Genomic DNA, 23,109 nt, shown 5'->3' on the forward strand with positions numbered 1-23,109 from the left:
CTCACGACATGACCGAGCCAACACTGACGTCTCTGTTTCAGCAGTGCATACATGCTGAATTCCAGCTTGTTCCAGGGATTCCAGCTTGTTCCAGGACTGGAACCTTGTCCCGCCAGGTGATGCCAAGGATGTGTCAGAGGCAGCACATGTGGAAAGCGTTCAGTTTCCTCTCCTGTTGTGAGCGAAGAGTCGATGACTTGCTGCAGTACAGAAGTGTACTCAGGACGCAAGCTCTGTAGACCTGGATCTTGGTTTGTTCGGTCAGCTTCTTGTTGGACCAGACTCTTTTTGTGAGTCTGGAAAACGTGGTAGCTGCTTTACCGATGCATTTTGTTTAGCTCGGTATCGAAAGAAAGAGTGTCGGAGATTGTTGAGCCAAGGTGCACAGTCATGGACGACCTCCAGTTCATGTGCAGAGATTGTGATGCAGGGAGGTGAGTCCACATCCTGAACCATGACCTGTGTTTTCTTCAGGCTGATCGTCAGTCCAAAATCTTGGCAGGCCTTGCTAAAACGATCCATGAGCTGCTGGAGATCTTTGGCAGAGTGGGTAGTGACAGCTGCATCGTCGGCAAAGAGGAAGTCACGCAGACATTTCAGCTGGACTTTGGATTTTGCTCTCAGTCTGGAGAGGTTGAAGTGCTTTCCATCTGATCTGGTTCGGAGATAGATGCTTTCTGTTGCAGTTCCAAAGGCATGCTTCAGCAGGACAGCAAAGAAAATCCCAAACAATCCCAAACATTTTTGTAATACTGTTTTGTTTTCTGGATTTATTTGTGCAGCATGCTTTTGTGGTATAAACAGAAAAGATGCAGATTTACCTTTCAGGAGCTAACTATCTTGATTTCGTCCATGGAGAAGACAAGAGAGGGATAAAAGAGACAGTGGTAGCAAGGGATAAATGTGAGCAGATGCCAGATGTGTATACTTACCATAGGTTTGGTTACAGTTTAGTTTGAGATTAAGGGCATGGCGGCAGCAGCATCACCGGGCATGAGGGCACAAACTTCCCCCAGCTGGGTGCTGGGTGGGGCCACAGGATGCAGGCATGCCTGCTTACACCTCGGGGTCATGAGCCACCCTCGGGCAGGTGCAACAAGTCAGGTAGCACCAGCGCCAGTGCATTCAGTGTGGGAGAGTCTTTCCCTCGCCAGTCAGCTTAGCAGCCAAGGCAACAGGTCACAGGGGAGCGGGGCGGGGCTAACTGGGGAATGAATGGACTCTCTGTGGCTGGGACTGGGAGGTCCCTCCTCTATGCAGCCACCCCAGCCGGGCTGGGCAACTGCGGGACTTGGCACCACGTGGGGCAGCAGCAGTGAGGAGGGGGAAGGCCCCCATGGGTACCTGGGAGTGCCTCTTCTCCTGGGCTGCGCATATAGGGGGCACATTGTGCACTCTTTCCTGGCCCCTCCTGGCCGCATTGCTGCAGCTGGAATCCGGCGGGGGGCTGAGGCTGGCTGGCAGTGCTTGTCACTGCTCGGGGAGTCCTATATACACTTCCCTGGAAGTAAGCCTCATCGACCACAATAGGCATTGTGTTCAATGGCATGAATAGGCTTGTGCTGTAAGAGGCTGTATGTGCTCAGCATGAATTTTGATCTCATTGCGGTTGGGGGGAGGGCTACAAAAATATCTTTGCACTGGGTAGCAAATGGCTTATCAATGTCACTGGGCTTCATAGAAAAGGTGAATTTGAGAAGGAATATGAAGGTTTGTAAGCATCCCTGTTACCTACACAAACTCACTCTCCCTGGTTCCTGCAAAAGGGGATGTATATAGGATATGAAAATATAGAATTCCGCCCCCCCCCCAGCCTTTCAGTTAATGCAGCTGGGATAAACTGAAAGAACTGTTAATCCTCCTGCTTGAGGATATAGACTTGTATCAACAGCCATGGTCAGGATACATCTTAGCAGCTCAGTGGTAGTTTCTGCACAATTAAGTTTCTGCTGATGGTTTTATGGCTGCACCTTAATTATCCAGCCCAGAATACTCTGAGTGCAAGGAAGATGGTTTAGATGGACCATTAGTTTTTTAAAGGATGGTAAATTTTAAGTTCATAATTTAGTTTTACAGAAGTTTATTTTAGAACATACATGAGGAGAAAGTACTGTAGAAAAGTATATCTCAATCTCTTTTGAGAGTCCCCTTCAAAAGTTTTAACTTGTCTTCAGTGACCAAATATACTGTTCTTTCTTGGGACTCTGTTGTTTTCTTCTAAGAGTCAAACTAGTCATGGTACACTGTAGCATGTACTTCTTTGTTTTCCTTAAAAACAAGTGAGGGGTTATTTAGATCAGGGCCAAGGTATGGAGGAGTTAAACTTTCTTCCAATTTTCAGTGTATATTTCCCCCCCCCCCCATCCAACCTGGAGGGGAAATTTTGAGGCACACATAAGTTTTTGCCTTCTGGAAAAGGAAGCATAAGGAATAAGATGGATGGTTCATAGTGGATGGCTAGCCTGGGGAGGAGAGCCTCTGATGAAGCCTAAGGAATCTTGGGATTCCCTACAGCACAGGGGTGTGGACCACTCCCCATGCAACCTCTGAAGCTGTAGAAGGTGCCAGCATCTCCTCTGAATGTGGCCACCCTTGATCTCTCTTCCTTTCCCTCAGGCCTTCTGGTGGGGTTGGGCTGTTGGTGCTGGAGCTGGGTCCCCAAGGCTCCACATCTCCCATGGTCTTCCCAATTTTCATTCTTATAAGATACCTTCAAGGTTCTCTTTTTCTTCCCCCTATATTTTGTGTGCTCACATGCAGTTTTCTTGCCACCGGTCTCACATTCTATAAAAGATGCATTGTTTGATTTGAGTTCAGAGAGCAGATTGTGGCAATGAATGCAGGTCTAGGCAGAGAATGCTAAGAGCAAGTGCAAGGCAGGCTATAGGTTAGGGGTGGCCAAACTACAGCCTGTGAGCCATGTGTGGCTCTTTAACATATAATGTGCGGGTTGCAGAAATACATTGGCTGAGTTCATGTTTGGATCATAGTTAATATAAAAGGTAAATAAAAAATTTTCAAACTTTATAAGTATTTACCAGGTATAAATTGAGAATCCATTGGATTGAAATGTTTTAATGTTCATGTTGAATAATTATATTTAAGAATTTAAATGTTTTTTAAAGAATTTTGGCTCTTAATCATTTCTCTTGTGGCTCTCAAACATCTGAAGTTTAATCCTATCTAACTTTCCAGCACTGATGCAGCCGCAGTGCAGCCCCAAGGTATGGGAACAAATGTTTCCTTACCTTGAGGAGACCACCATGACTGCTCCTCCACCCTGTTGGCATGGCTGGATCAGTGCTGGAAAATTGGATAGGACTGGCCTTGTGTCTTGCATTAAGCAAATTTGGCCACCCCTGCTATAGTTGATGTTTAGGGAGCTAGCCACCGGAAGAGCTGTCATAAGCCTGGCTGCAAGAGGCCTCTCTGGTTTAACTGTTTCCTTAACCACCCAGTGGTCTTGAAACCTATACATATTTGTACCTTACCTTTACTTAAGTCATGCTGCATGAAGTTTTCAAGTGATGGAACATGTGCCATATCTCCTGAACAAGTCTTGAAACAGAGGCCTGTTTTTTCTATGGAAGGGTGATTCTGAGGGAGCAATCCTAACCAACTTTCCAGCACTGACCTAGCCACAATACAGTCCCAAGGTAAGGGAATAAATATGTCCTTAACTTGAGGAAGCCCCCTTGACTGCCTCCCCACTGCAGGACGCAGTGTATGCCACATTGGCACAGCTAAGTCAGTGCTGGAAAGTTGGTTAGGATTGTGCCCTGAGTGACTGGCTTTCTATGCCAAATACCAAACTTTGTGTTAAATGTCTGGGGTTATTGATAAATGATCTATAGTGATCTTGGGTGATGCCCTTTGTTGGAGGGCAGGCTGGCATGTGCTGTGTCAAGTGTATCTAGCTGTGATGTCATTTTTTAAATTGCTTCTCATTTACTCCAGAGCTAGGAAGCCCCTGTGTATTGAAAGCAATCCGCAAGTCTCATAAATGCCAGATGTGGATGGTGAATAATGCATTTCACAGCACAATGTTGAGGACTGTAATGGAGTGGGTTAGTGTGGGCACAGACTGAGAGATAACTTCCTATATCCTCACATTCTAAAAACAGGAAAGGAATGGTATTCTCTGGATATTGTTTTATAGAACAACTAGGACTGTCAAATACAATGCATTTTGTTGAATATGTCTGTTGCCTGGTTGGTTTGCTTATTTCTCTTAAAGCAATCATATGTTTCTATGTTAAGAGCTAATTCATGGTGTCAGGAAGCTGTTGCTACTCTTGCCTCCATGGTGTTCAGTTTCTTGTTGTATTTTAATGTCAAAGGAAAATAATTCTCAGGGAACTTGATTTGATTCACAGCATATCTGAGACAATATAATTTTCTTTCCTCCTAGAGAGTAGAATGGTCCCTAGCTTTGCTAAAGCAGAATTGGGAAGAATACGTGCGTCAGTGTTTGAAGTATCTCCATGAAACACCCCCTCTTGTGTCGGGTAAGGCTGAAGAGCACAGATAGCAGTCACAAAGAGGGAGCACTCAAAATGTGTACTCCAGCTTTTGTAGGCTGTAAAGCATCCTCCTGTTCTCTTTTTCTCTCAGTTCATCCCCTGTTGTACAATCTCCTGAAGGATATTTCGCTTGGTATCCAAATAGGTAGTAGAAGAGCACAGAATTCCAGGGTTTCTTATTTAAAATCAAAACCACAGTAGCATCTGGTGCAATCAGATGTGACAATCTACTGTATTACCTGTGGATATGCAGGCATAAAATCAAAATATAACTAGTTTATTAAAAAATTTAAAAAAGGAATTGAGCAAAATAGGAAAAAAAAAAGGTGAAAAATTTCTTTAATAATAGCATAATCCAGTTGTACAGGTTGAGGGCCCAATCCTAGCCAATTTTCCAGTGCTGGTGCAGTTGTACCCGTGGGGTAAGTGCTGCATTCTGTGGTGGAGGGACAGTCAATGAGGCCTCCTCAAGGTATGAGAACATGTGTTCCCTTACCATGGGGCTCCATTATGGCTACATTGGAGCTGGAAAGTTGGATAGGATTGGTCTCTGAGTCTTGGTATCCACGAAGGTTCGTTCCCAGCAACCAAATGGATACCAAAAATCATGTTAAAGGAAATTCATTTAAAAAACAATGTCCTGTTACTCAGTGATTTAAAAACAGCTTTGCTGACGTTTGTAATGCATGACAGAGGCATCAGGCAATTAATTATTCTCCCTTCAGACACTTAGAAGGACTTCACTCCAAGGCAGCGACCCCTCCCTTCACTGGGAACAGAGAAACAATGCAGAAGAGGTGATAATCACTTGCATTGTTTCACATGCTCAGGGAGAAGGGAGGGGTCGCTTTCCTCTGAGTGAAGGTGTTCTAAGTGCCTGGAAAGAGAATGATGGATTGTCTGTTAGCTGCCCTCTCCTGTACTAGTGAGGCTATTGTTACATGACTTTTTTCCTTTACGCTAAAGATTCTTCTCATTGCATTGAGATAAAACCTCTGGTGAAAAATCCATGGATAATTAGGTTATACCTGTACATGGAATCATGACTACCACCTGAGCTCCTTGGAGGAAGTCTGGTATGAAAATGCAAACAATAAACAATCACTGCTTTGTTCAAGAAATGAACACTTGTTGCCTCCCTCACCAATGCAGCCAGTCTCACAGATAAATGTAATCAGCTATAATGGACAAGTTCTGAATAAGAAAGTGGTAGGCTGAATCTCTTGTCATGCTCTAATGGCAGTAAGTATTTTGTTCCATGCAACAATATGAGATTGATGAACAGCTGGATTGACAAATTAGGATAACAGATCATTCAGTATGAAAGGTGTCTTAATTTGGATACACATTAAGGGATTTGCAAACAAAATGGTGAAAAGGGGGTCTTGATTAAGTGTGGAACACTGGTATTGTCTTAAAAAAAACTGGTTTCTCAATTAACTTAGGTTTGGACATACTACCTTTTTCAGGTGTCTAGCAAACACATAGAAAGATCATAATGAAGTAGGGGACAGTCTAATCTACCACTGGACTGCCATTTTCACATACTTGTGTTACTGAGTGTTTATTTCTCATATATCTTAAAATTCTAGGTCAGTTTGGATTTTTGGAAGTTCCAGAAACTAGTTCCTCCAACTTTAAGTTTCTGGTCTTTTGATTCACAGTAATTGGAAAAGGGCTTGATGTTTTAGTTCAGATCCACTGGAATTGATAGGACTCAGACTACTTCTGAAATAGCTTTTAAAAATTAGGTTATTCCATTGCTTCCTCAGAATTGTATTGCTGCAGTAGAGAATGACATTCACTAATGGGAATAATGGCAAGGAGGGTATTAATCTCTCTTTGCTCTGTTGGGCAGCTAACACTGCGCTCCTAGACTGACAGTTTAATAAATCTGAAGTTGAGGCTTTAGCATGTTGAAAAAGCTATAATGCTGATTGGTGGCCTTTTGTGTGGGTATTTCAGCAATGTATCAACATATGTAGTTTTAGAATTTGAAACAACGTGACAGTGGGTCATTTATCTGGGAAAAAGTGCTTTAGGGATGCTGCTCAATAACTATATGAATTAGCAAGGCCAGTGCCAAAGGTTTGTGTCTGGCAAGACAGAAAATATAACTTGAAATGAGCTGTGAAGTAAAAGGGTGATGACAGCTACCTCTGCCTCTTCTCCCCTGTTTAACTGTAGATCTGGGTTGCCATGAAGGAAGGTGTCCCTTGCCATTTTATACAACACTGAGTTCCTGATTGGCTTGCTGAATGCAATTGCTGAACAGGTTCTAGATTCCTTATTACTACTCAATAATTCTAGAGATAAATAGTGGTTTTAGATCCCTCCCATATGCCATTATATTCTCTCTGTCTTGTAATGGGTTTCTTCAGTATGAATTTGTAAAGCTTTTAATTTTTTTATTTTCTAAATATTGTTCTTCAAAATATTCTCCATCTATCTACAGAAGGCAAGTTCTGCAACAGGACGTTTGATGACTATGTATGCTGGCCTGATGCTATGCCTGGCACCTATGTAAATGTGAGCTGCCCTTGGTATCTCCCATTATCTAGCACAGGTGAGTGTGCTAAGTGTATCCTGACCAAATCCCAAATATGCTGTGTTTCTCCTCCACCAACCTGATGAATTTTCCAAAAGTCTGATTCTTACTAAAATGCTGTTCGAACTGTATAGATCAGTGTTTCTCAAACTGTGGGTTGGGACTCAGTAGGTGGGTCGCAAGCCAATTTCAGGTGGGTCCCCATTCATTTCATTGTGTATTTTGTGTATTTTATTTTTTAATATATTAGACTAGATCAGTGATTTTCAACCATGGCACACCAGTGTGCTATGAATGGTCTGCAGGTGTGCTGTGGGAATTTGGGGGAGGGCCTTTTATTATTAGGGCCATTAGGGGGTGTTAGCCCCCACCAGAAGCGTGGTGTGCCTTGTCAATATCAAAAAGCTCATGGTGTGCCTTGACAATTTTAGCACCTTGTCAGTGTGCCCTGAGATGAAAAAGGTTGAAAATTGCTGGACTAGATGCTGCCATGGTATGTGACTGCATTTGAGGAATGCTGCATATCTGTACTTTTAACAGGTTACAATGTATATGCTTATAACAATGATAATCAATGGGCTTACTCCTGGGAAAGTGTGGATAGGATTGCAGCCCTTGGGATGTTTGGGAAATTTTTTTAAACAAATCAGCAGCTGCTTATGGGGGTGTCACCTGGACCCAGCCCAGGTAGCCAGGAGTTCCCTGGGCACAAGGGTCTCCTTGGGAGTCAAGGCCTACTCAGGAGTAAGCCTACCCTGGAGCATACCCTCCTTTCCCTTTGGCCTGGGTCACCTTCTCTCACTGGCTTCCCTCTGGCCTTCCACCCCTCCAGAGAGGAGCCACCTCCTTCTTCCCCCTCCAGCTCCCTTATGAGGCTTACCTCAGGTCTGAGAGAAGGTGACCCAGGCCAAAGGGAAAGGAGAAAGGATGTCTCCATGGGAAGGGGGCATCTCTGGAGAGAGGAGGCCTGGGCAGAGACCTCCCTGACCCCGGGCCTGCCCAGAACCGGAGAGCATACCCTGGAGAAAGGTGGTTGTTGAGATGGACGCTCGATGCCAACCACAACCCAGGGGGACTAATTGAGAAGGGAGCAAACAGCAAGGTACTGTGGGCCCTTCCAAGGCCAGTCAGCCTGACCCCAGACTGCCGGGGCAGTGCCCTTCAGAGCCCGGGCACAGGGCTGAGGGACTCAGGCTGGGAGGCCAGGACTACCAGCTCCAAAGAACCGGAAGGACCGGGGCCTGAGCCGGGCCGAAGACAACGACACCAGTCAGCCTAGACTGAGGGGAGCTGTGAAGTAACGAGCCCCCATGAATGTAAAGAGGTTGACTCAATTAAACCGCTTGTGTAAAGCCGCTATACCTGCTTCCCGTTCATTAATTCACTGCCGACCGCCGTGCCTCGACCGGGTAAGCCCCCCGCACTCGGTATCGACCCCAGGGCAGGGGCCTCCTCCCGCCATGGACGTTACAGGGGGTTAGAAGCATTCTTCTTTATTTTAAATAAATTTTGAAACTTACACCACTGGTAAACTTTTAATTTACTCAGTTGATTTGATTTTGTCATATGGAGGGTTTTCCTGCTTGATGATCTCGTTTCTGGCCATGACATCACTTCCAGGTTAATGTCATCACTTCCAATGGACAGATCGTCATTCTAAACAGTGGGTCCTAATGCTAAAAATTTGAAAACCACTGGTATGGACTATACATGTGGACTTGCAAAACTGGATACTCCTTCATATAAAAAAACTCTGCACATGGAAAGCTAGTATGTCAAAGTGAGCGGTTAGTCAAGGCTAGGCTAGTCTTTTTCCCCAGCATGTGAATTGGACAGATTGTCATGCTAAACAGTGGGTCCTAATGCTAAAAATTTGAAAACCACTGGTATGGACTATACATGTGGACTTGCAAAACTGGATACTCCTTCATATAAAAAAAACTCTGCACATGGAAAGCTAGTATGTCAGTGAGCGGTTAGTCAAGGCTAGGCTAGTCTTTTTCCCCAGCATGTGAATTGAGAACTTAAGAGCCCAGACACTAAGGTCCTGTTCCAAACGGGCCTATCTTGGCCCAGCACCGGTGTTCAGTGTTGCAAATGTGCCATAAGGCATGCCTGCGACACTTACCGCTGGGCTGGAGCCCGTGCTAAGCCAGCGCCAGGTGGAGGAGCAATAGCTGCTGCCCGGAGCTCCAGGAGAGTACTGGGCGGTGGACTGGCTAGTTGTGGCAGACGGAGGTGTTCCAGGGTGGGGAGAGGGCAGGGGATGTTGTGGTAGGGGGAAGATATGGCCCTGCTGTCATATTTAACCCTCCTCCTAGCCCAGGAGACCTAATATGGGTCTCCTTGAATCTGCACCTGCTCAATAGCAGGCGCAGTTCCGAGGAGACCCATTGCGGCTGCCTGGCGATTACACATGGTAAGGAGATGTGAGCTCCCTTACCCTGAGTAGGCCCGATGCTGCTTCCCAGCCTCATGGGATGCAGTGGTCACCATTTCAGTGCTGCTGCCGACCTAGGTGCTGGGAAGTGCAGGACTGGGCTGTAGGAAACCATTAAGCGATTCCACTTATTTTTATTTATCTTCCTTATTTTGAACTCTGTGCTTTTTCTCTAATTAAGAGAATCTGCAGGTGCACTATATGCTTGGTGCACTATGACTGAAGATGCTACTGTGCCAATAACCCCAGTTGTACTAATCTCATTAGTGGGTGCTTTCCTGCATTGCTTTCCATTAAAGCACAGTCTTGCTTCATGTGCATAGTTCTTGCTGCATAAGCTCTCCTACTTTGCTTTGGGATTGGAAATCTTTTTGTAAAGACTGAAGTGCTGTATAGTGTAAGGTGGGAGGCATGGTGTTGTAGACAACCAGTGCCACTAGTTAAAGGAGCCAAGAGGTAATTTATGTATTGATTGGTTCATGGCTCATCTGTCAGTTTTCACTCTTGAAGGCTATTCAGTGGACTCCTTCACTGCAAAAGTTTTTGAGATGAGGTAGGAGGGAGAATATTTAAAAGACTTGCTGATATTACTGTCTAGGGTGTCTATTTTTAATCTCTCCTAGTCTATTTTATAAAATATCTAAATTTCATTTGAATTGTATTTGACAGGATGGGGACTATTCCTTAAGGAACATCTGAAAATTGAATTTATAAGATCGTTATCTCTTTCAAACTCATTAACCAATATTTAGATCTATTTAAAAATGTCCTTTTATTAATGTGCAAAGTTGCTTACTCCCCAGTTAATTGATGTAAGAGCCCAACCAAACATTCCAGTAATTCTAATTTTGCTTTATCTAATAACCTACCTGCTGGATTAAATGCTTTCCCTCCAGCAAAGCTATTTATTTTCCATCTTTAGATCTCAGTGGCAGTCATTTGGCTGCTAACAGGCACTAAAAACCTTCATTACATGAGAAAGCCATGATTTACCATATTCTTGAGCCTCGATAAATTATCAAAATGTGCTGCATCTTTCATGTACTTTTGCAAGTAAAGGAAAAGCTGAATTATCCTGGGATAGAGCACAATTTTCTCTTAAAGCAAATTAAGGTTTGTGTTTCTGCAGAGATCATCATTCAAGGACTCCAAGCTTCTTTAGAAACAAATGGGCAGCCCAATCCTACCTAAACTTCTCCAGCTATGCAGCTTCCTGCAAGGAGTGAGGGTGCTGCTCAGGCCTTCATGGTGCACTAACGTCTTACCAACAAAAAACTTCGTTGTGCAAATCTTAAAGGCTAATGAAGGCCCAGGCTGCAGAAGGATGTGGGTCCGGCAGCAATGGTGCGCATCAGATCCTGTCCTCTCTTTTAACAGCCTTCCCGTCCTCTTTGTGTTCTTGGATTTGCACCAGCTAAAGAGCTGGCATAGGTCCGAGGAGACCCATTGGCAGTTGGCAGCTTACAGGGAGAGAAGGGAAAATATTTTCCTAAGGCTCCCGATCACCTTCCCGCCCTCCAGAAGATATGCCAGTAGCCTTTTTGGTGCAGCTTCTTTGGTTGTGAGGGGGGAGGGGAAGGGTAGGATTGAAGTTCATAGCAGAAGTAAGATTTGAACTGGGGAAGTCCAGATTAACAGCTTGTTCTAGTAGCCATTTGCTACACCCACTTTCTCAGAAAGTTAAAAGATTTTCATGTTCTTAACTTTTGTTTTTGAGAGCTCTGTGCCAAATTACGATGAACAAAATTACCATTTTTATGTATTTAATTAAGATATAAACCACACAGTGTGACACTGAATGCGGGTTACAATGGAATCAATTTGGGGCATGAAGATCTCTTTAATAAAGCATATAACATTGTGATCAAACAAGTAGGCAGTATTTTTGTAAAAGATTGGTGCAAAATGATACCCTTTGTAGACAAAACTTTGGTTAAAGTTATTTTTCTAGAAGGGAGGCAAAAAAATGGCAACATTTTATTTATTTATTTATTTATTTATTTACATTGGGTCCTAGAAGCTCAAGGCCGCTTATAGTATTCAATAAAATTGATATGTAAATACAAAATATACAAGTAGTAGTAGTTGGCAACCTTCAGTCTCGAAAGACTATGGTATCGCGCTCTGAAAGGTGGTTCTGGAACAGCATCTAGTGTGGCTGAAAAGGCCAATTCAGGAGTGACAATCCCTTCCACACTGGGAGCAAGTGCAGTCTGTCCCTGGTCTGTCTCCCTGGCTATGGGCCTTCCTTCTTTGCCTCTTAGCCTCAGACTGTTGGCCAAGTGTCTCTTCAAACTGGGAAAGGCCATGTTGCACAGCCTGCCTCCAAGCGGGCTGCTCAGAGGCCAGGGTTTCCCACTTGTTGAGGTCCACTCCTAAGGCCTTCAGATCCCTCTTGCAGATGTCCTTGTATCGCAGCTGTGGTCTACCTGTAGGGCGCTTTCCTTGCACGAGTTCTCCATAGAGGAGATCCTTTGGGATCCGGCCATCATCCATTCTCACGACATGACCGAGCCAACGCAATGGTATACGAGCCATCTTGTATAAAAATATACAAGATATATGTTTAAATTATACAAATTCAAAACACATGAAAGAAAACATTTTTAGGCCTTGCTGAAAACTTTCTGCTGAGAGGGCTAGTGTTAAATTTACTGGTAGTGAATTCCAACAAGATACACGTATTATGTTGCCTTAAGTGCTCCCTGAGGAATTTGGTGGGCCTCTATGAGATACAGGAAGATGGTCTAGATCAGGGGTGCCCAAACTCCGGCCTGGGGGCCACTTGTGGCCCCCAGGGGCTCCCAATCCGGCCCTTGGAGAGCCCCCAGTCTCCAATGAGCTTCTGGCCCTCCGGAGACCTGCTGGAGCCCGTGCTGGCCCAACGCAACTGCTCTCAGCATGAGGATGACTGTTTGGCCTCTCACCTGAGCTGTGGGACGAGGGCTCCCTCCACTACTTGCTGTTTCACATCTGTGATGCAGCAGTGGAAGCAAAGAAGAGGCTGGCCTTGCTTTGTGCAAAGTCTTTTATAGGCCTTGAGCTACTGCAAGAGCTTCATTCATTCATATAAGTTCTATCTCTAATAAATTCATTTATGTAAATTTATACAAATTTGAAATGTAAATTAATTCTTTTTTTCCCCCCGGCCCCCGACACAGTGTCAGAGAGATAATGTGACCCTCGTGCCAAAATGTTTGGACACCCCTGGTCTAGATGGACCCTTGGCCTGACCAGCCAGGCTCTTAAATTCTTCTGTAATCCCTGGCATCTTCAGATAGATCTTCAGATATAGGGCAGAGGAAATAAAACCATCTAAAATTCTTGGGAGTTGTTGACAATAGTGAGCTAAGTAAACCAATGATCTGATTCCATATAAGACAGTTTTCTGTTAGATCAGGTGTGGCAAAAATGACATAATGCACCAAAGCTGGATAACTGCACTACTGCCCAGAAGGCAATTTACTAATCTTAAACTGGTAATTTCATGGGAGCAACAGAAGAGTTTGTAGATTCTGTCTAGAATGGTGACTGGTGTGGGACAATGTGTGGCAAGCCCCTCATTCTCAAAGCATGCAGGTTAGGATTGGCTACCTTTGCAAACTGAGGCTCTCAGTGTGGGTTTGCCCTCTTAAAATAGACGCCACAAATGTCAAGCTGGCCAAACTTTAGAAATTCTGGTCAAAGTCACATGAATCACAGTCATGATTACTTGGTTTTGAGGGTCATAATTGGTTGCCTGTGATGTCTATCAGCTTTCACTGTCCAGGAAACAAAGCCTTCTTCAGTGCAACTAGTTATCTCCGATGAGAACTTGGCATATGTATAGGGATCAGTAATTATGCAAGATGATTACTTGCTCTAAAATAAAATTTAAAAATAAGACCAAAAATTCATGTAGTTGTTCCTGGCAGTTAATTTAATGATCCTAGGCATCTGGCAGCAGCAGGAGAATCTGTCTTGCATGGCAGCTAGCGAGTACTTGCCCGTAGAGGTTTTTACAATGCAGGGATTTGCCTTATTTGCACGGTTGATGTTCATGCTGGTTGCAGGCTGGAACATACATTCTGTCTCTCTGAATCACAAGCCCTGTTTTTTCCCTGTAATGTACTTATACTCTGAAACTGAACTTTCAGAAGCCCCCCACCCTGTTGGTTGGCACCTGATACATCCAGCTTGACAGTACTCCAAGGCAGGGGGCAGTGAACTGAAAATGAATGACAAATGTATTTTTCAACTTTGTAGAAAAATAAGCCAAGACTATATTTGTTTCCTGGCATCTTCTTTTCACTCAGGGCACAATCCTAAGTGTGCCCTAGGCTGGCACAAGTCTCTTGCACTGGCCTGGAAAAGTTGCAAAAGTGCCATAAAGCATGTTTGCGCCTCCCTCTGAGTAAGATTCGCTGGTGCACAGAGGTGCGTCAGCCCGCGGAGGCCAGATTCAGTCCCTGTGGTAGCAGCAGCTGGTGAGTTCATGCCAGCTGAGCTCAGCCGGTGCAGGAGTCTGGGGAGGGTGGGGAGGAGGCATTTCAGGGTAGGGGAGGGCGGGCAGGGACAGGAGGTGGGGCCAGGATCCGGCAGTTATGCCGGATCTTTGCCCCTGTTCCCAGGCACCACAGAGTGGCTCCTAGCTGCTCTCTTCTGCTCAGATCTGCACCATCTTTTCGGGGGGGGGGGGCAGATCCAAGTAGACCCATTGGGGCCACTATGAGTCTCTGCAGGGTAACGGGAAAAGTTTCCCCTTGCCTCAGGCCGAGCCTCAGCAAAACTTGTGCTGGATACAGTGCGGGCCTGCCAGCTCTGTGCAAGTTAGGATTACGCTGCCCATTGCTGTATTTTTCTTCTCCCCATCTCATTTTGCTTAAATAATAGGTACCTTGCGTCTCTCTGCCCTGTTTAAAAAATGTGATCCTGAATATATAGACAAGCATGTCTATTTCAGCATTCCTAAACACACTTGGAAACCGGCCCGGTTGAATGCAGACTAAACATACAGGAGTGTGCTGTCAAACTGTTAATTCCATAGTTAGGCATAAATTGTAAATGGGATCATGTTAAATTCTTCTTAACTCTCCTCTTTGGTTCTGGAGTAAGTAAGAGCAGAGGCGTAGGGCCCATAAATTTTTGTCACCCCATATGATGTAATTAATTAATTTAATTAATTATATTTATTAATTCATTATTTTATTCATTCATTCATTCATTCACATTTTTATACCACCCTTCCTCTAAGCGGTTCAGGGTGGTGTACATGGTTCTTCCCCTTATTTTGTCCTCACAACAACCCTGTAAGGTAGGTTAGACGGAGATAGTAATAGTCATGACATGAAATTAATAATAATAATGGCTGAAAAATAAATGCAGTGAATATTTCCCCACAAGCAATGGATGAAATTCTGCATCAAATGGTATATAACATGATGGTGTTATTCCTAAAAGTCACAATTTCCAGAATTTTGGTCACTAGGGTGTCATCCCCCCAGGAGGTCTCATTGACCTGTTTTAAGTTAAGGCAGTGGTTCTCAAACTTTTAACACTGGGACCCACTTTTTAGAATGACAATCTGTCCAGGACCCACCAGAAGTGATGTCATGGCTGGAAGTGACATCATCAAGCAAAATAAAATAAGTTAAACAGATAATTAAATAAGGGGAAGCCAGCCCTGTTTCACCAAGTGAATTGTCTCTGTAGCCTGCCTGCAATAACACCCCCCCCCACAAAAATATCAGTGAGATTTCCAGCCCTCCCCAGTGCCCAGTTCAGTGTATTTCAAGCATAGCACTATCAGGACCCACCTGGCTTTACAAGTCTAAAAACAAATAAAATGGACCTTACCAGCTGAAGCCTCTGTTTAATTCTTTTTATTGGGGTGGGATGCCTTCTGGAGCATTTGTTGAGCTCCACTTTCATCAGATTGGGACCATGCAGCCAACCTTGCATTCCCCTTTGCCTGACTTGACCAGCAGCTAAGGCATGTTTGCTTACTTGTGAGTAAACATGACCGTGTGGCTTAGTTTCGCTTTCCATAGGGCTCAGTACATTCACCAGCTTGGAGGGAGAGACCTCATTTCTGGGTGTTTTTTGGAAGCTACATTCATTGGATTAGGACCTTTCTGGTGTTGTTGTATTCCTCTCAGCCTGCCGTTTCTGACGGACTAAGGCATTGTTCACCTACTCCCAAGTAAATGCACAATATGGCCCAGTTTCACTTTTCATAGGGCTCCATGCATTTTTTGGTTTCTGGTTTTTTGCCTATAACTTTTGATGGAAAGGAGATAATTTACTCCAGTTTTTTGCATTGCATTCATCTGGAAAGTCCGCATCCAATGATATATAGCATGATGGGGTAACCTCCGTGATGTTAGTGATGTTGGGTAATTTGTTGTGTCACCCCCAAAGGCTAGTACCTGGGGCAGACTGCCCCCCACCCCTTGCTAACTACGCCACTGAGTAAGAGTAAAATGTTCAAGGTGATGTTGGGGGTGGTGGTGATTTTCAGTCCTTTATATTTCTTCTGTATCATTTCTGTGAGATGTTTTTATTCAGTTTTATTTATTTTAGAGATTTTTCTGGTTGTAAACTTCAGAAACATGCCCAGGACCATGTGTCTCTCTGTTTGTGTAAGGGGGGCAGGCATGTAGCACATCAGCTTGGTGCTTGTCTAAGTCTCGTAGCAAGCCTCTAAAGACCCTGGGAAGCCCAAGCAGATTGTGCTGTGCTTGGCAGCTGATGGCTTGTGGACTGACAACTGGGCAATGGGCCACCTTTTGAGTAGCTCTTCTCTAGGACACAGCTTATTTCTTCCCTTATTCAACTACATAACCCAACTGAGGTTATTTCTGGTATGCAGTGGAATTGCTACCATTTGAAAGGAGCATAATTGATGGAATTTAGCCAAGAATATCATCCCTGAAAGAAAATAGTGTATTCCCTTTTAGAAAGGGCATTTGTCTCTGTCACTGAACATGTAATCTCATTTTTGTTGCCTTTTTATAATTTAAGCCTACCTGCCAATGACACAGTGTAGGCCAAGAAAGCTTAGAGCTGTTAAGGTAATCCATTTTATGACTCCTTCAGGGTCCTAATATTTATTGTCTAGTAGCACTAAATCCTCTTAAATAGAAAAATCTTCCAGGGATGCAAGTTCCAAACAAGACTTACAGGCATAGTAACCACATTTGTTGTTTTTATGCCCTCTGGAACACACAGGTTTTGCTACAGATTGGTGCAGAGTAGGCAGATTTCAGGAGCACTCTGATAGGTGAAGTCCCTAGTTCAGGCTTGAGCATAAAGACCAAGGGCCAAGAGTTGTCTTCAAACCACACGGTTGCTACTAAACAAAGTATATCCAGAGCTAGAAGTATGCAGGAGTAGTTTAGAAAATGCATAATTCAATTCTTCTAAGCCAGCATAAAGTCAAAATGCACTTGCAGTAGTCATATGACAATATTTTTATCACCCCAGAATTACAACAATAAATTGTCCAACAATAAATGGAATTAAAATGGGAAGTCAATAAATTTACTGCATTTTTTCCATTATTTTTGTTAATAGTACATATTTATGTACACTTTTCAACAAAAAGTACTTCTAAAGTGGTTTATGTAGCTAAACGAATATTGTAAGCTACTTTGGTTCAAAAGAAGGCAAATGCAATTTTAGCCTATAATAGTAGAACAATAATTATACTGCACCAAAAGTCAGTTAATACAGAACATGACCAAAGCATTTTAAATATTTAAACAAACAAATAATAAATTATAGCATTGCAAGATCAAACTTTTTTCGTCTAGGGTTGTGATCTTTGAATGTGGCCACTAGTATCTGTGTATAAAAACAGGCCATTATTTATTTGATGGATTGATTGATATTCCGCCTTTCTCCCTAAAGGGCACCCAAGGCAGCTAACAATCAAGATTAAAATACAAAGCAAAATAAAAAACAAATAAACATTAAAAAAGAACAATTAAAAACAAATTAGACCAAGATAAAGTGCAGTCAGCAGATAAAAACACACAGTAAAAGACATAATTTATAAAAGCCACCCTTATAGGGCCTCGAAGCCTTTCCTAAATAGAAAAAGTCTTCAGGCCCTGCCGGAACGTCAATAATGAGGAAACTGTTCTCAACTCAAAGGGGAGGGAATTCCTTAGTGCAGGTGCCACCACCAAAAAGGTCCTTCTAGCCGACACCCCCTTCGCCACTCTCAATGACTACACAACCAACAGGGCCCCTTCTGATGACCTCAGAGAGTGGACCGGATTATATGGAAGAAGGCAGTCTCTCAAATACACTGGTCCCAAGCCGTTTAGGACTTTAAAGGTCATAACCAGCACCTTGAATTCAGCCTGGAAATGAATGGGCAGCCAGTGCAGCTGCCGGAGCAGCAGCGTGATGGAGTCAAACCGCTGACCTCCAGCAACTACACAAGCTGCTGCATGCTGTACTAGCTGTAGCTTCTGGACTGTCTCCAGGGGCAGCCCCACGTAGAGCGCATTGCAATAATCTAGATATTATATTGATATTTTAACCTGTGATTCACCAATGAGTGCAGCCCACCAGTCATATATTATGACAGTAAGTTGTTTGACATCCTTCCTACTATTGCAGTCACAAGTAGGCAGAAAAACCAAGTGTTGGGCAGCCCAACCAAGTGTTTGGTAGCCACCACCGGCTCCTTGAGGGGAGGGGACATTGGTCCCCTTTCCTTGGGTAAGGGAGGAGGCCCTGCAATGGGGCTACTTGAGTCTGTGCTGATGATTTAGCTGGCGCAGAGTAAAGCAGTCCCGTGTTGGGCTGGGAGGCCTATTGTCGGGTTCTGGATCTGGTGGAGCAGAGCAATACCGGTCCTGCCCCTGCCTGCCCCCCTCCCTCCTTGCCCCACCTTCCTACCTCAGAATACCTCCCCCTGCCCCTACTCACCACTCCACTGCCCGGTGTTCACCTGTAGCTCTGGGCGGTGTGCGATGGGCCTCTGCCAGGTGCTGGCTCAGCATGGTCTTGTGCTAAGCCAGCATTGGTCTAGTAGTGAGTTTCATAGGCGTGCCTTACAGCACGTTTGTGACACTTAGCTCTGATGGAGAACTGGCGCCAGCCCGATAGGATCAGGCCCTTAGTGAGCTCCTGGGAGTCTTCCATGTATAGCTAGCAGGCTGTATTCCTTTTGGTGGATGAAGTGATTTGTCGCTACATTAGAGTTAACACTCTGAAACCGTGCTTTTGCTTGGGAGATCCTGGATTGAATTCCTGACTTAGGTAAGTGTTGCAGCCTTTGTGTCCTGTATTTAAAGTGGGCTAATAAAAACCTGCCTGAGAGAGTGGTTGTGACAAAGGTAGGTTATTTAGTACATAACATGCAGAAATGCTTTATAAATTATTAATACTTTGATTTCTGCAAAGTAGCATTAAGTGCCAAGGAGTTGGCTGTGTGAAATTGAGTCATTTGGCTCTCATCAGACATGCAGGCTTTTGATTTTTCACAATGACTCATATTTGCCTTGTTACCCTTTCACACGCCTGTGTTTTATTGATGATGTTCCTCTTGGGCATTTTTTTGTTATAGGCCAGATATTTCCCAAGAGATGCAGGTCCCTACTACTTATTTTGGAAGAGCTGCAGACAAAAGGTTCACCCCTCCAAACACGCTCCAAGTGTTGACTTTTAGAATTTCTATTCATCACCTTAAACTTTATTTGAGCAAGAAGAAAACCCTTATTGGTTTCATGTTTATGAGGGAACCTGTTTTTTATGGCTCTTCCTTGAAGATAATGATAGTAGTTTCTGGCTTTCTGCCAGCTTCATTTTACACTTCTGAGGCTAATTTACTTTGCTTTCTGACAACTGGAGTAAGGTGAAGTGAGTTAGGGAAGAACAGGAACAAGTGCTCAATCAGCATAATTGCTTTTGCTACAAAAAAACTGGCTTTGCATATCAGAAAGCAGCTTGATGATGATCATCCCTGGGGTCTAATAAAGGAAAAGAACTTGTTGAGTGAATACAAAAGCAGAATCTTCTGTGAACTCAGTTTCTTTCACTGTAAGCAGGGGCGGATGAGAGTCACTAGAACTTCCTGGGTTTAAACCCACTGTTTCAGAGCCCAATCCTGTGGTCTGCAGCATGGCTCCATGATGTGGACCACAGTTGCAAATGTGCCGTAAGGCACATTTGCGTGGCTCACCGCCAGGCTCCCACCAGTGCTAGCCCAGCGCCAGCCGGTGCTGGGCTTGCACCAGGCGGTGGCCCAGGTTCCGTGGCTCAGTGGTCTCCCAGACCACCGGGCTGTGGAACAGGAAGCGGGGGCATGGATGGGGGCATGGGGGAGGTGTCCTGGGAAGAAGGGAGGCCGGTGGCGTGCCAGAGGGAGGGAGAGAGGTGGATCCTCAGAGCTGTGCTCCACAGAATCCAGGGCGCTTGTGCTTTTGGTCGTGCCTTTGGTCGGTGCTAAAGAGAGTAGCTCCATTGCAGGGCTGCTTACCTTATTTGGGCGAAGGGGACAAAAGTCCCCTTGTCCTGAGGTGCCTCCTGAGGTAGTGCGGGAGGTGCAGGATTCGGTAGCAGCCCTCCTCGGAGCCGCTGAACCTGGGCGCTGCAGGAAGCTCAGGATTGGGCTGCCCATCTGCCTTTGTTATTACAGTGCTCTGCTATTACAACGCTACAATGCTTACTGTAAGCATTTATATGTCTCCTTGCCACCATATGGATAAATGGTCCCCAAGGTAGCTAACAACAAACTTGTCAACTAGGCTCCAATACAAAATGTTTTGCCTTTGATAGAAAAGAAACTGAAATGGTAATTGATTAACTTCTAGAGCTGTCAAGATCCCAAGTTCCATTAAGGTATCACAGGCACCAAAACATGTGGTTTCAGAAGATGTACTGTAGGTTCTCCAGTGGGATCTCCATGTCCGTCTTAGTCCTTACAAGTGGGTAGCTCCTCCCTCTCAGGTAGGCAGGCCAGAGTCTTTTGGTCATCCTGAGGGGAGGGGCTGCCTGGACTCCCCAGACTGGCCTAGCCTTTCGGTGAAGCAGGACAGAGCTGGGTTCAGCTCTGCTGAACCCCCCCCCCACTGGAGAAACTAAGAGGGTATTTTATTCTTTTTACCTTTCCCCTAACTCTCCAGCCTTCCAGCAGGCAAGACTGCCTGCTGTCCCTTTAAGAAATTTTTCCTTTGTTTAACCAGCAGTCTGCCTGGAGGCTCCTGCTTTAGAGAAATACCAACAACAACAACAACAGTATTTATATACCGCTTTTCAACAAAAAGTTCACAAAGCGGTTTACAGAGAAAATCAAATATCTAATGGCTCTACTTCTTGAATTGAACCAACTTCTTGAATTGAATTGAATTGAACCAACTTCTTGAATTGAACCAACTCTACTTCTTGAATTGCGCGCCTTTCTGCACCTAACCGGACCCGCTTTCCGGGTTGCCCTCGCTTGATCGAGGGCAGCCGCTTTAGTGACAGTAGCCACGCAACGCGGGAGCACCTGGGCTGTCCTCATCTGACCCCAGGGCAGCCCCCCCTCCTTTATCAACAACAAATGCTTAAGCGGTGGCAGCCGCGAACCCAGGAGGCACTCCCACGTCTCCAGCAGCTTGCCCCCCCGCACCCGGCAGGAGCAAAGCAGGCGAGCCCGTGAGCGCTTGGGCCGCAGCCAGCCTCCGGAGTCGCTTTCCCCGAGAAGCAGCGGGGGCGCAGAGCTTCCTCCTCCCCTCCCCATTGTTCCAGGGCGCCAGGCGGTCATCAGGTGCTATCTTGGATTAGTACTCCAGCCGCTCGCCCCCCCTGCACCTGGCAGGGGCGAGGCAGGCTCACCTGCGAGCGCTCCAGCCGCAGCCAGCCTCTGGAGCTGCCTTCCCCCAGCAGCAGTGGGGGCGCGGAGCTTCCTCCTCCCCTCCCCATTGTTACAGCGTGCCGCACGGTTGGCAGGCGCCATGTTGGATTAGCGCTCCAGCCACTAGCCCCCCTGCACCTGGCAGGGCAAGGCAGGCTCACCCACGAGCGCTCCGGCTGCAGCCAGCCTCCAGAGCCGCTTTCCCCCAGCAGCAGCGGAGGCGCGGAGCTTCCTCCTCCCCTCCCCATTGTTACAGGGTGCCACGCGGTCAGCGAGCGCCATCTTGAATTAGCGCTCGAAGAGCATGAAGGCCAGCCCCCCCAAGCAGGGCAGGGGCAGCAGAGGGAGGTTTATGGTGGCAGCACGGGCCACGCGTGTGGGCGCCATCTTGGCCATGTGCCAGCCCGGGACGGGACCAGACTTTGGAGAAGTGGTGAGTCCCTCTCAAACTGGCAGACACCCCTCTCACACATGCCCACCCCCAACAAGGTCCCTGAAGAGCACACTCCCTGCTCAGGGCTCAGCAACTTAGATTGGGGAGAGCTCTCCAGGGCCATCCAAGACATGGTCCAGGCCAGCGTCAATGCTGCCATGGAGGAACACCAGCAACTACAGGGGGGCACCCCAGAGCATCCACCCATGGGGCTCCCAGCTTCCACCCCAATGGAGGAGGAAGAGGAGGAGGACGAAGATGAACCCACACACCACCTCCAAGAGGCACCGGACTTCATCCGTGTGCAGTGCCACCCTCCAAACACACCCACCTCCAAGAGCAGGATCAGGGCGAAGGTAGCTCCCGTGCCTCATCCGTGGAGGAGGGAGAAATATTGGGGGACAAGGTTGAGACACACAAGCCCCACCTCTTTTGCGCTGAGCAGTTTAACAAGCTAGTCTCAGGGGTAGTTCAGGTGCTAGACCTGAAGCCCAAGCACCATGAGGATACGGGGCCCAAGACCAAGTGGGGGTTCCCAACAGTCTTCCCAAACCAGCAAGAAACCCCCCACTTGTTTCCCTTCCCTCCTTTCTTCCAACAACTGGTGGACAAGGAGTGGAATAACCCAAATAGGGGCAGGGCCTCCAGCAAGCCTTCCACCAGGTTCTACAACCTGCCCCCAGAGGTCATGGCCCGCCTGAAGTCACACCTGGTGGACGCCCCAGTAGCAGCACTTGGATCCCCAGCTGTCCTCCCTACAAACAGTGACGGTCTCCTAAGGGACCCCACAAACAAGAAGGTAGAGCTAGCCAGCAGGAGGGGATTCGAGGCCTCCTCCAGTGTGCTGCAGGCCTCTGCCTCCACTTTCCTCTGCTCCAGAGTGTTGGTCCTTTGGCTTCAGCAAGTCAGTGAGACCCACAAGCTATGCTCCAGGGCTAGCTCGGATATCAGAAAGATGGCCTTAGCTATCGCCTTCGTAGCAGACACCCAGGGCCAAGGCCGCAGGAGTTGCCTCATGCCGCAGCACCTGGCTGCATAGCTGGGACATAGATGCAACCTCACACGCCAGGGTCACTGGCCTCCCCTTCCAGGGAGCCAAGTTGTTCGGGGACGCCCTGGACCCGCTACTTGTGGAGTCCAGGGGAAAGAAGAGGGTAGTGCCCACCAGGGAGAGGAACCCAAGGCCCGCCCAGTGGTCCCAGCGCCATCCCTCAAGGAGCTCTCAACCCATTACCTCACCCCCTGCGGCCCCTTTCAGAAGTCAAAGGCCTGTCTGGCACCCAAGATGGCCAGCCCACAAGCCCAGAGGATCGCAGCCCCAGCGCTTTGGCG

General features: G+C 46.1%; 1 protein-coding gene across 1 annotated transcript in view; it reads left to right on the forward strand.

The window, feature by feature from the left end:
* Positions 1–23,109, forward strand: part of GLP1R (glucagon like peptide 1 receptor) — a 138,377-nt gene that overhangs the window by 52,355 nt on the left and 62,913 nt on the right. Inside the window, exons 7-9 of the mRNA XM_066623204.1 lie at positions 4,412–4,508; positions 6,979–7,089; positions 10,751–10,759. Of these exons, the coding sequence (XP_066479301.1) occupies positions 4,412–4,508; positions 6,979–7,089; positions 10,751–10,759 (217 nt within the window). The remainder of the gene's footprint in view (positions 1–4,411; positions 4,509–6,978; positions 7,090–10,750; positions 10,760–23,109) is intronic.

The sequence above is a fragment of the Tiliqua scincoides genome, chromosome 1 (assembly GCF_035046505.1).
Source record: "Tiliqua scincoides isolate rTilSci1 chromosome 1, rTilSci1.hap2, whole genome shotgun sequence".
Lineage (NCBI taxonomy): Eukaryota > Metazoa > Chordata > Lepidosauria > Squamata > Scincidae > Tiliqua > Tiliqua scincoides.